General features: G+C 36.7%; 1 protein-coding gene across 6 annotated transcripts in view; it reads right to left on the minus strand.

Moving 5' to 3' along the window:
* Positions 1-4,704: 4,704 nt before the first annotated feature.
* Positions 4,705-13,016, minus strand: part of LMO3 (LIM domain only 3) — a 55,175-nt gene continuing 46,863 nt past the window's right edge. For all 6 annotated transcript variants that reach the window (XM_006773271.2, XM_006773269.2, XM_006773270.2 and 3 more), the window contains one exon: positions 4,705-5,598. In XM_006773271.2, the coding sequence (XP_006773334.1) occupies positions 5,493-5,598 (106 nt within the window). In that variant the 3' untranslated portion in view covers positions 4,705-5,492. The remainder of the gene's footprint in view (positions 5,599-13,016) is intronic.

Here is a 13,016-nt window from a genome sequence, read left to right on the forward strand (position 1 = left end):
TATTTAAGTCAAAAAAAAAAAAAAAAAAAAGGCAGCAAAACCAGACAAGTGACACTGTGGCTGCCTCAGAACCAGCAGCCATGACTAATGACCCCGGCCCTATTTCCGACCAATCAGTGGAGACCATGACCCTGGAAAAGCACACCTGGAAAGCTGATAAATATTTTATTGAAACCCTCCCCGAGACCTCCTTTAAGATTCCCTCCTGCAAGAGAGAGAGATAAATACCCTCCACACGAAGTCCCAGTGCAAGCTCTCCCCCAGGGAGCACGCCTGTGCTATTCCTTTACCCCCTTTCTTCTCTTTAAGCCCGCAGTGGTTCTCAGCCTTCCTAATGCCGCGACCCTTTAATACAGTTCCTCATGTTGTGGTGACCCCCAATTTCATTGTTACAAATTGAACATAATTAAAGCATAGTGATTAGTCACAAAAACAATATGTAATTATATATGTGTTTTCCGATGGTCTTAGGCCACCCCTGTGAAAGGGTCTTTCGACCCCCAAAGGGGTCGCGACCCCCAGGTTGGGAACCGCTGCTAAGGGATCCCAGGAGACTTGCAGCCAGGGAGTCATGGGCAGCATCAGCTCGTCCAGGGTTAACCTTCCGAGCCTGTCTCCAAGGCCCCCCTTTCTCTGACTTCCCAGCGAGCCAAGCAGCCCACCTGGGCTCTCTGAGGCTTCTCCTCAGCCTAAGCCCTTCCTTGTCTCACTGTCCTGAGTGTGCATTTGCTGTGGTCAATACACTCTTGCTTGCTTTGCTGCACTTTGTCTCTTAATTGAAACCTTTCCTGCAAGAAGGCAAGAGCCGAGGTCTCAGAGTCTCGCTGGTAGCAGAAGTATACCATTTGGATAGATAATACCCTTTTAATAACTTGGCTGCAAATGAAGCTATTGTAAAAATGAGAGTTGTCTTTAATGTTCTGACCATTTCTAAGGTCTTACAAGCAGTCGACTTTCAGAATCCTTCATTTATGAAACTAATCACACCATTACCTACAGGCATGTGTTAAATATGACACTGGTTTCAGCCAAATAATGGGCCAATTGCAAACAATGAAGGAAGAGAGGCAGCTCCATTTATAACCGCTGTTTCAGCAGAGCTCTTTTGTAATCAGAGTGATCTGAGGGTGACTCATTAATTAATTGATGTTCTTTTTTATTATGTGCTATTGAGTTAATGAGTAATTTGTGTGAGATAATTCTCTGAACACATTGATTACCTGAGATATTTTCTGGGCCTTTCAGAGCAATGACAAGCTGAATAGGAGGAAGATCGTACTTGCTTTTGTGTGCTCATTATCAGTAGGTTTGAGATGAGTACAAATCAGTACAAAGACACCTTAAAGTCATCTGAGGTTCCAAGCACCATAAGTCTGCTCAGCAGGAGGTTAGTGCTCTGGGCTAGACCTGTCACATAGTAGGTTCTCAATAAATGCTCCTTGAATTCATAGCTCTATTAAAACTTGGCTTTCTGTTACCTTAAATTGCATTAAAATCACATTTAAGAAATATCTATAACTAGAGTCCTGGTGTATGAATTCATGCACCAGTGGGGTCCCTTGGCCTGGCCCAGGGGATTGGGCTGAAACTGGCTAATATCCCCTGAGGGACCCCGGATTGTGAGAGGGCACAGGCCAGGATGAGGGACCCCACTGGTGCATAATCGGGGCCAGGGAGGGACACGGGAGGTTGGCCAGCTGAGGAGGGACCACGGGAGGGATCCAGGGCATGTCCAGCCCATTTTGTTCAGTCCTGATCAGTTGGACCAATTGGCTGGACCCCAGCAGCAAGCTAACCTACCAGTTGGACCGTCTGCCCCCTGGTGGTCAGTGCACATCATAGCGAGTGGTTGAGCAGCCTTAGCATCTCATTAGCATGTTATGCTTTGATTGGTTGAACAGCTGACCTGACGACAGACTTAGCATATTAGGCTTTTATTACATAGGATGGCGTTTTTAAGAAAAAGTAATCATCAAAAGGCTTTTGCTAAAACTGTATTCTGTGCTAATGGCCTATTACAGTAAACATGCAGATTGTTCCTGCAACTTACTGAAGTGAACACTAAGCATGTTGAGACTGTATCATTTGTATGAAATTGTTTAAGTGACTATTCTGAGGGTGGCTTGCTTAAAAGGATAGTTAAAAGGAAGCCACTTGTATATTGTAGGTTTGACTGCAGATATAACCTTCAGCACCCAGTTTCAGGGAAGGCACACCATCTCATCCCCGGAAATGTAGGATTGAGTTGAGTTTTTTGCTTTAATTCATCGTACAGAAAAGAGAGGTTTTGAAATTTAGTCTGCCAACACAGTTGCTTTCAGAAAGATCACTTAAAATTTGTATGTATGTGCAAAATTATACCCGGTAATTGCTACCTTCATTTTGACAGCTTTATTTTCCCCACAAAAGTAAATAGCAGTAAACTACCTAGCTCAGAGATCTTAAGTATAATATTTGGAGAAAGCATTTGAGCTACTTTGTTTATGCTTATGATTTACCTTTTAAAAGGCAACGTCCTTACATACATTTTTTTTCTTTTTTCATGCACTTAATGCATGCTTTCTAGATGTCATCTAGATGTTGCCAATTAAGAGCAATCAAATAGTGTCATACCCCTTTTATTAAAAACATAAATCCAAATATAAAAAAAATGAATGAAAGAATCCAGCAGATATTTATTAAGCAAGATGAAAGTGAAATTACAAATACAGGTCAGCTTTTAAACTCAGCCAGCATTCTGGGGAACTGGAGGTTCCTGGTCCTTCATCAGAGGCAGCCGATGCGTGGTGCACATTAGGAAGCGAGCTCTCCCTGCTTGAGAAATCAAAGCTCCATTGGAGGTGTCCTACTGGAGGCATCGGAAAACAAGCTAAGTGCCACCAGGGCTACACAACACAAAGGGGAAAGTTGACAACAATTCAGGGACTTGGAAATAGTCAAGACAATTAGCTTAATACTTCAGGTCAAAAATGCTACTCTTTATGGGCAATTAGTTACAAAAGGGTCTATTTCTGTGTCATAGGGATTAATGATAATCTAAGGAGATTAAGGCCTTAATCTTTAATCCAGGTGGGTAATTTCCTTTGCAGGAAAAGCATAAGAATTAATTCCCAAAGGATTATGCAAAATAAAAGGCAGTAAGAAACGTGGTTTGGTCTTTGGGTCCCAAGGATAGTTGAACAGTTTGTTCCCAGTTTACAGGTATTTTGACATATTGATCTTAACATATGCAAAACCAGTTAAATATTTAAAAGATCATTTGAAAAAGATACCGACAATTAAAACTGTACATCCACATGAATGTCAAGCAACTCTTAAAGGGGGGCTATTGGGGCAGCAGTGTTATGAAAACCATTTCTCACTATCTCCCCTGCATCCTTTTGTTGTTCTGTTTTTGTTTTGATGTTTTTAGTTTTGGCTCTGCAAGTCTTTTCATGAAGCAAATGTAAGGCTCAAAGGCTAAAATAATAGTTATATTATGGGCCTCAAATAGCTATTTTTAAATTTTTTTTTTCTAGGTGTATCTTGAATTTGGGAGACATGTGACTTGAACACTCTTAACCATGAAGCATTTGTAAAAATACATATCATTCACTTTCCACAGAATCATTTCCTTAAAAACGAGAGGCAATATCCAGATTTACATGCATGTCTATAATAAAGCTTTGTTTTTAAAACAACTCAAATCCACAGCAGCACTATTTGCAGCTGAATATTTTGGCCCCAAACCAAGAACTCAGGTATCACACTTAATCTTCATCTGCAATACAGATATTGGCAGGACAAAATATGTATGTAAATAACACTGGGAAGTATTGTTTCCCATACAAGTGATCAAGAAAAAAAATAAAGAAAAAAATAAAAAGCACAGTGCTAAATTTGCTCTAGCAAAAATAGGGTTCATTGTGCCTGCAAGGGGTTAAATTGGTAACATGTAGTTTGATTATTAGGGAACAGAAGCAAAGAAGCAAAATGTGAGCAATCCGAAAGAGGGTGTTATAGACTCACTTTAATTTCTTAAATTATGATCTAAATAATCAGTCTCCATAATTTCTGTTTCTAGAACATTTTCTTCTTATCAGCTATCATGTAGGTAAGGAAATAATATTTCACCTTTAAAAAATGGAAAGACAGATTTCAGCTTAAGTGTGATGTATACTGAGTGGGTAATTACAGAAAGCAAGAGTAAGACACATCAAACTTTAAAGTGTTCACTTTTAAACATTAAAATAAGTGGCATGTAATACAGAAAAATATAGAATCACCAGTTCTCAGCTTTTTATCAATCCCTTTGTTTCTCTTCTTCTAGAAGATTCTATGAGCACTGTGTTGCCCGATCAAAAGTAACCTCACTACTCAAATATCATCATAGCGTCAATGTGCATTATCATGATTTCAGTAGATTCACACTCAAATCCTTTTAGTGCCAGAAATTTATCAGGCCACAAGTTATTAAACACTCAGCTTTTATGGAGCGATCTGGGCAACATTTGTACAAGAAATTTAATCATTTTTAAGTTATCTTATAATTGTGTTAATACTTTTTTAAAGTAACCCTTTGGAAAAAATTTACATGATACCCAAAGGCACTAGTTCACATAAGGGGTTAATGGCTGAAAAAAACAAACAGCAAAACCGTAATATAGGTAAAGAACGCACGCGCGCGCGCGCGCACACACACACACACACACACACACACACACACACACACACACACACACACACACACAGGGTATTAAAAGGATAACTGTTAAGCTTTAAAGTTATTCTAAAAGTGGCACTTTTCACGTTGGTATAAAATGAAAGTGCTTTACGATGAAATTTTTATGCATTTTTTTAAAGCTGATCTTAACCCCCTGAAAATAGGGGGTTATAAAGAGAACACTGATAGACTAAATCATGGTGGCAATCATAGTGAATGTTGCTTAAAATGCTTTGTGTGTGTCTTTATTTTTTAGTTTTTTTAATGTTGCTAGACTTGCTTTATCTATATGTGTATCATTCGTGAGATTTGCTCTTCAATTTTTTACTAGAAAGTTACAGCTCATTTAAAATAGCTGATAGATACAGAAAGCATAAATATACAGTAAGTTTAAACACTGATTGTACTAAATGCAACAATACAAAGAAGCAAACAGAACACAAATGGTAACACAATAAAACTGTATTACATTTGTGCTTCAAATATTACAATACATTATATACAATAGTCCAAAATAAACATCTCATGCCAAGTGACACAAAAAGGAATAGCAAGCAAAAAAACCAGCCATATGTACATTATGTTTTTTCTTTAATAATAAACATTCAACTCTGAACGGGGGCAATATCACTACATACAGATGCAGTCCCCTTTTTATTTCATATATCCATCCTGCTTTCCTATATCTACGCTATTCAGTAGGTTCCCGTGTCAATTCTTATATACATGTGGAGCAAAAAAGATAAAAGAATGTAGTGCTTTGTGTTCTTAATAGGGTGATGTTGATAGATCAGCGAAGCTGGGGTGCATAACCTTCTTTCATTAAACCTTCCTCGTAGTCCGTCTGGCAAAGGATCATGTTATTCTTGAGGAAAAATTTGTCTCCGACACAAAATCTGAAAATATTAATAAAATAAAATAAAATGTGTTAAGACCATTTCACTCAGATCTATAGATCTGAAGATTTCTTTTCCTAATAATAATTTCACATGGTAATTCCCTGAAGTAGAAAGCTTGGCTTCGAAAGTTCCCTTTATTGCCAACAACTAAAGCATTGTACACGAACTTTGAAATCCAGCTTTATATAGAAAAATCATAGGAACATTGAAAAAAATATAGAGGACAGCAAAGGTGATTTTTATTTTTATTTTACCACATTAGAAAGAAAATGGAACTGATCTATAACATGGAGCTGATCATTAAAACAAGAAGGAATGATAGTATTTCACTGTTAGTGATTATGGAAGATTTCATGATTGGCCACTAAGGCACTTTACAAAAAAATAAATAAAGGCATTAAAATGAATCAAACAATTAGAAAATAGCCCATTTTAAAGCTTTCCATTTAAAGCTTCCTTTTACTCTTTGTTATAAAAATGTGATTAAATTCTAGTAATTCGGAAGTGGTCATTCTGAAGTGAAAGTTGTTTTAGCACCAGACTCTGATGTTGGGCCATATTCCTTTGTTTGTAGCAAGTTTATCAACTATAAAATAGTAAATGTAATTTCTTGGAGCATTTTCAATTAAACCAAAGGGCATAACCTAAACAAAGTTCTTAATATTGATGTGATACATAAACTAGTGCCCAGGAGCTAATTATTATTTTATTCAATAAAACAAAATAAGTGCTCTTTTTGTGTAATTTCCCCATGGTGACACTTTGGATACAATTAAGGTCAGAAATAAATGCTTGTTTCTGGTACATTTAACAATAAAGTAACTCTGGGGAGATCTGTATATATTTTTAATTGTAACAATTTAACCTTCAAACAGCAGTGTCTGGTAGAGTTGACCCAGTAAAACTACTGGTAATTATACAAGTTGACCTCACTGACCTTTGATAGTGGTCTCTCTTTATCAGATAGTCTATTTCAAATGATGCTCAAGCAGAAATCTTAGTGGATAGATTAAACTGTGTACTGAAAGGCACCCTTTAATGTCTTCTGAAGTTGAGAGTTTAAATGAGGAGCAGTTGGACCGATTTACATTTGCAAAGATTGGAATGCTAGACAAACAGTGAGCCTATTTATTTTCCAACTGGGTAGCTTTGGAAATTTATCCTTATTCTAGCTTAAGTAGATAGAGGGGAAAATGGTGTAATAAAAAAAGTAGATTGAAAAGAATTAGCTTTCCTCTTAAAGAAGATTGGTCTGTTTATTTGTGGAATTTACTTTTTTTTCCCCAGGATTACTGCCTGCTGATGATGTTGATTGAAAATACAGAGCATGTGCTGATCTTGAAATCCTGGAGTTGTGTGTGGTCAAGACTACGGGATGCGATGAACATTCAAGTTTGGATTTTAAGCACATCTTCTTTGTACTGCATACTGTAAACTGTAAATATGGTGTTTAAAAGTGGTGTTGGAATAGACCAGTTTTTGCAGATTATCTTGAGGACGAAGACATGTTGGAGAAAAGGACAGGCCTAACAGCCAATTTAAATATTTAGCTTTTGCCTGGCCATAGTGGCTCCGTGGTTGAGCATCAACCTATGACCCAGGAGGTCACGGTTCAGTTTCTGGCTAGGACATATGCCTGGGTTTCAGGCTCGATCCCCAGTGTGGAACGTATGGGACACAGCCAATCATTGATTCTCTCATCATTGATGTCTCTATCTCTCTCTCTCCCTCTCTCTGCCTCTCTGAAATTGATAAAAATGTATTTTAAAAATACTTAACTTTAGTGAGATTATATAAAATAGCATGAATAAGATATGTGATTACTGTTCAAAATTTTTAAATTTATGTTAATATTGAAATTTATTTGAACTAAGAAGCCTATAATGAAATGTCAAAAGTAAATAAATTTAGTAAAACACTCATGCTCCAACTGATATTACTGAGGTTTTTTTTCCCTAAAAAACAACTAAATTGGAAATACTTTTTCAACTCTATAGTGTCTGAAACTTTGCTTTACTTTTTCAATATAATTTTTAACAATCACCTTAATTCTATTCACTATTAAATAAAAACGTGTTTTTTGTTTTTTTGTCATGTCCTATTATGTCATTTTTTACCTTCAGAGGCCTGGAAATTTAAATAATTTTTATTTGTAGGTTCATAAACTCAGGTTAATCAGAGTGAGAAAAAATATATAAAGTACATTTCATACTTTTCCTGAGTTAGTTCTCTGAGGGTCAGATAAAACAGCTACATCACTGGATTGTAGGGATGTTATAATAAGAAATATATGAAAGGTAGAGAAGCATATTGCAAGGAATAGGGTTCAAATCTCAACTCTCCACTCAAGATATTAAGATGAAACTTCAGCTTTTCTTATCTCCAATATTAGTCACTTTTTTAAGTTTATGATAAAGAGTAGAAATGAAATATGGCTGAAATGGCTGAAATGTTGGTCATTATAATAGCCACTTTTCATATAGTATTTACCAGGTGCTAACACGAAGCATGTATACATGTGATTACATTATTCCTTTCATCCAACCTAGATTACAGATATTATCATTGACTTTTTAAAGATGAAAAACCGTAGGCTTCTTCCCAGAATTTAAATACCTGCCCACGGTTTTGTAGGTAGGATGCATGTGGTACATGACGGAAAGGAACCAGGTTTCTTTGGACTCAAGACCCATGCTCTTACCTGGAGGCAGTAAAGCATGAGGCTACAAAGTTATCTAGATGTGTTTTTTGGTGTTATAATCATTCATTTTCATAATTTTTTTAAAAAAGGCCTGCCTACCATTCGATGAGATGGTAGTATACATGGAATTCATCTGAAATATTCCTACCTGAATATTTAGTGACTAATGTATTGTCAACTGGATAAAGTACATTCTATGTGCATTTCAATTTATACTTAAAGGTCAGAATGAAACAGAGCATGGGTGAGGAATGTCACAATTATACATCTAACTCAAACAAAACAGCCTGGAAAGCTATGGTTAAAGGCAAATTATGGTTGGAATGCAATTAAAATTGGTACCCTCCTTTAAAATGTTTCAAATATAAGCATGAGGAAATGAAAGAAACAGCAATGCAGACATTAGCCACTTAACAAAATGATCTAGAACTGTGATTTTGTATGGCAGGCTAATTTCCAAAGCTATATAACCAGCTCCTTAAGAGACTTAGCACTTAAAGAAAAAAAATATTTTAAAAGCAGCAATGGCCAGAGAACATTGTTCGTATATTAATAGGTAGGGCTAAAATTCCTGAAAGCAAACTGAAAGTAATCATCATTACTTGTGATATAGTCGGTTCAATTAATTTTCCCTTCATTTAGAAAAATATGTCAAGATGCCTAAAGAGATTTTTTAAACCATCTAATCGTGATGTTTTGGAATTAATAACAGATTTAATTTCCAGATATTTTGAAGTGATTCTGGTTGAAATCATGTGGCCTTACACAGTTGAAAAAGTACAGGAAATAAGTGTGATTAATAAATCATCTGTATAAAATATGGGCTTAGAGTAGTTTTGAGCAGGTTATCAAAAGCCTCTGCTAAGAAGCCTCCATATGTAACATACTTTCTAAGAAATGAAAATGTTAACTTAGTCATCTTATTTCCCTGAGATTAGTAATGGTCAGTTATAATTTATTTCCGTTTCACAACACTTTAAAAAGAGGTGGGTTCAATACCTATATCCAATGTCTTTACTTTCCCATGGAGCATCCTCAGTTATTAGATACTTAACCTTGTTTGCAGTGAGAGGTGCAGGTATATACTCCCTGTCCCATCACTTCAGAATTCTGCACAAATTTACTGCCTTTTCCCAATGACAGCCCAGTTGTCATTACACACTTCATTCGTAACAATCTTTTCTACACCAAGCTACACTCCATGCACCCTGAGTTCTGCTAGAAATTGTCCAAAGTCCGCCTTACTATAACACAACTGTATCTAATCACCTTTCTATCCACGTAGCCAGAAAATAAAATACCCTTCTTGAAACAGCCCTCATATGGGCGCTGAGTCCACAGACTAAAACCAGACTGCCAAAGTTCAGACCTTGAGTCTACTATTTTCTAATTGTGTAACCTTGAATTAGTTACTTAAGTTGCTTGTACTTCAGTTTCCTCGTCTGTAAAATGAGACCAATAATGATACCTACTTAGGTGTTATTTTGAGTTTTAAATGAGTTAGTACATGTAAAACAGACTCCATAGATGGAGGGCAAGTTGACAGCAGTTGGGAGGGGTGGGCCTGGGTAGGGGTGTGTGGAAGGATTGAGAAAAAAAAAGAGAGAGAGAAAAAACTCATAGACACTGGACAACAGTGTGGTGATTGCTAGGGGGATGGGGAGAGGGAAGAGGCGGAGGCAGGTATAGGAGGAATAAATGCAGTGGAAGGTGACTTGACTTGGGGTGGTGAACACACAATCTAGTACACGGATGATTGTGTTGTGGAATTGTGCACCTAAAACCAGTATAATTTTGTTAACTAGTGTCACCCCAATAAATTCTATAAAAGAATATAATAAAGCATCTTATAATGCTTGATACATTGAATCAGTCCCATTCAAAAATTATCTATTAATAGCAAAGGCAATAATAAAATGTTTGAATAATGCAATATAATGATAAAGAAACAGGCTCAGCCGTGTAATCACAGGGATAGGCATCTGAATCTTAGTTGCACTAATTTTAAACCATGTAAATACACAGAATATATTCACACCTGTGGTAAGTTACTTAACACCTCTGAAAATAAGTTCCCACATCTATAAAGTAGGAAAATAAGTGCTTTCATTATTATTTGCCAATGATCATCTTTTCATCTTTGCTTAGAATGTTACCTAGCCAGGGATAGTTCTTCCCTTTTACCATGGAACTTAAACGCTAAACATTCTTCAGTTTCCACTCCATCCATCACTGTTCCCTGATCAGGGACCACTGTACTTTCCCAGAGCACTTATTTATTAGTGTATCATTCATTTACTTTGGCATTTCAAATTTTCTTGTAAGTGTGTAATAGGTTCCCCAACCTGGACAGTAGTGCTGAGGTAAAGTGACCATGAGTTTTATTTCTTTTGATCCCTGTGAAATACCACCATAAATTGTACTATCGCTTGGGCTGGGTGGTCAATAAATATTGGATAGGATGGATTGATTCCAGGATCAAATAGTTTTCAATCACAAAGGTATTTTAGATGCAGTGATTTAAGTTTGTACTCATTTCAATTTTCAATCAATTACAATTTCATCTCCTGCTCCTCGCTCCATTCCTCACTACCATCCCTACCATATTCCTGGCCTCATCTCTGAGCACACTGAGCTACTTTTCATTTCCCAAACTTATTAGATGCTCTCACAGCGCCATGCCCTTCATGCTGCTCCATCTGTTTGGGAATCCATGTCCTCACTACTTCCTGGCTTCCTCATCTCCCCGGACCCCGACCAGACACACTTCCTATATCCCAACTAGTCTTAGGGAGGTCTTTCATGAAACCCGGCACATCAGCGTGTGATGTTTCCCTAAGACTCCCAGCATGGACCTCTCTTCCATTGGGATGGATCTGTGTCCCATCAGTTACACTCTCCCGTGAGTGAGTCTCTGATGGCCCCCCTCGCTCCTAGCTCTGAATACCTTTGAGAGAGAAACTAAATTGTACTCCCCTCTGTTCTTACAGAGCCAAGCACAAAGCTTTTATCCTTTAATAAAAGAAAATGAAATGTTACACAAGTCTACATATTTGAGTCCATTCCATTACAAACAAGCATGTCATTTCCTTTTCTTATAAAACCATCATTTAGTTTTACAGTATTTTTTAAAGGGGAGGGAGGATTATTCACCTTTAAGAGATTAACTATTACACAGAATTTTCCAGTTCTGAACAAGACTCAAGTTATTATACAAGATACCCAAAATAACCTTCAATGATTTCCTTTCAAAATAGAGAAGCTGTTAGATTTTTAATTCAGAACTCTATGTTTTTAGCCAGAGCCTCCTAAAAAGGGCAGAGAAGGTATATACTGTACCAGGGAAACCAATTCTGAAAGGTTATTATTGCTAATAGTTTTAAAACATTCAGAAATATTATGCTATTAACATTTTGATTTAAAAGTTAAGATGGAATGACTGTTAAACAAAATTCATAAACATGTCTGATACGATGTCAGTTGTCAATAAGTTTTGCTTAAGGGAAAGTGCCTATAAATTACCTTTATGCCTTAGGTTTCACTTGAAAAGGTACAATACTATGACAAAGATTCAGCTACTGACAGTATAGGCCCACGTGGCATATGGCTTTATTAAAGAGGATTTCCTAAGGAAATGTCAAAGTAAAAGCAGAATCTCCTGTGTTGAAAGCCTTCTGCATTGAGAGTAACAAAATTTGTCTGCTCTGCTTGGCTGACGAAGATGAGCTGGCTTCCTGCATTAAAGAAGTTTGTCTTGTTGGGGCTGAAGTGACAAGACAGTAACTAAGTGCTAATTGTGCAGAACCAGAACTATGCAGTCCCATTGTGGCATGTAATAAATGAAGCGAACACAGAAATATATTAGGTGCTTTAATAATGATATTAGAATAGTATTTCGCAGCAATACGAATGTGAACAGTTTTAGAGTCAAAATTTAGGAGTGTTTGTCCTACTTGACTGAGTTTTACTGAGGAGACAGGCTTAATTGTGAGTGCAACTGTGTATTTCCATGGTGAAATAAAATAAAATACGATTTGTAAATAGCATTAACAACCTACAATTACTTTGCATCATAATAGAATTTAGCCTGGGTTTAGCGCTTGAATGATGTTTTAATTTTCTGTGTAGAACATGAATAAAACAGGTGAGCCTGCCCTAATAGAAAAATGGACAAAGGGCATAAACAGGCAGTTCCCTAAAAGAAGAAATAGCAAAGCGGCAGTAGGAAGCAAATGAATGCTAATTAAAATTATAATGAGATGCCATCTTCCTATAATCTGATGATTAATTATATGAAGCTCTAGCCATAAAACTGAACACAAGAAAATTTAAAAGAAACTTTAAAATTTTTAAAAATATGATTTTATTGGTTTTTAGAGAGAGAGGAAGAGAAAATGGCCCTACTGGCGATGGAGCCCACAACCCTGGCATGTGCCCTGACCAGGAACCAAACCGGTGACCTTTTGGTGCATGGGGTTTCACTCAGCTAACTGAGCCACACCAGCCAGGGCTTAAAAAAATTTTAAAGACAGGTACAAAGGCACACCATAATACATAAAAAGCCAAATATTAAATATTAGGATTATTTGCTGTTACTTTTCTTTAATCTGCTCAAATGCGCCTATAATATAAAGTATATGCTATATATCCCTTGTCATATATGTATAAAAATTATACAGCTGGCTACACACCAAATATTAAAATATTGTCCCTT

The sequence above is a fragment of the Myotis davidii genome, unplaced genomic scaffold (genome assembly GCF_000327345.1).
Source record: "Myotis davidii unplaced genomic scaffold, ASM32734v1 scaffold205, whole genome shotgun sequence".
Classification (NCBI taxonomy): Eukaryota; Metazoa; Chordata; class Mammalia; order Chiroptera; family Vespertilionidae; genus Myotis; species Myotis davidii.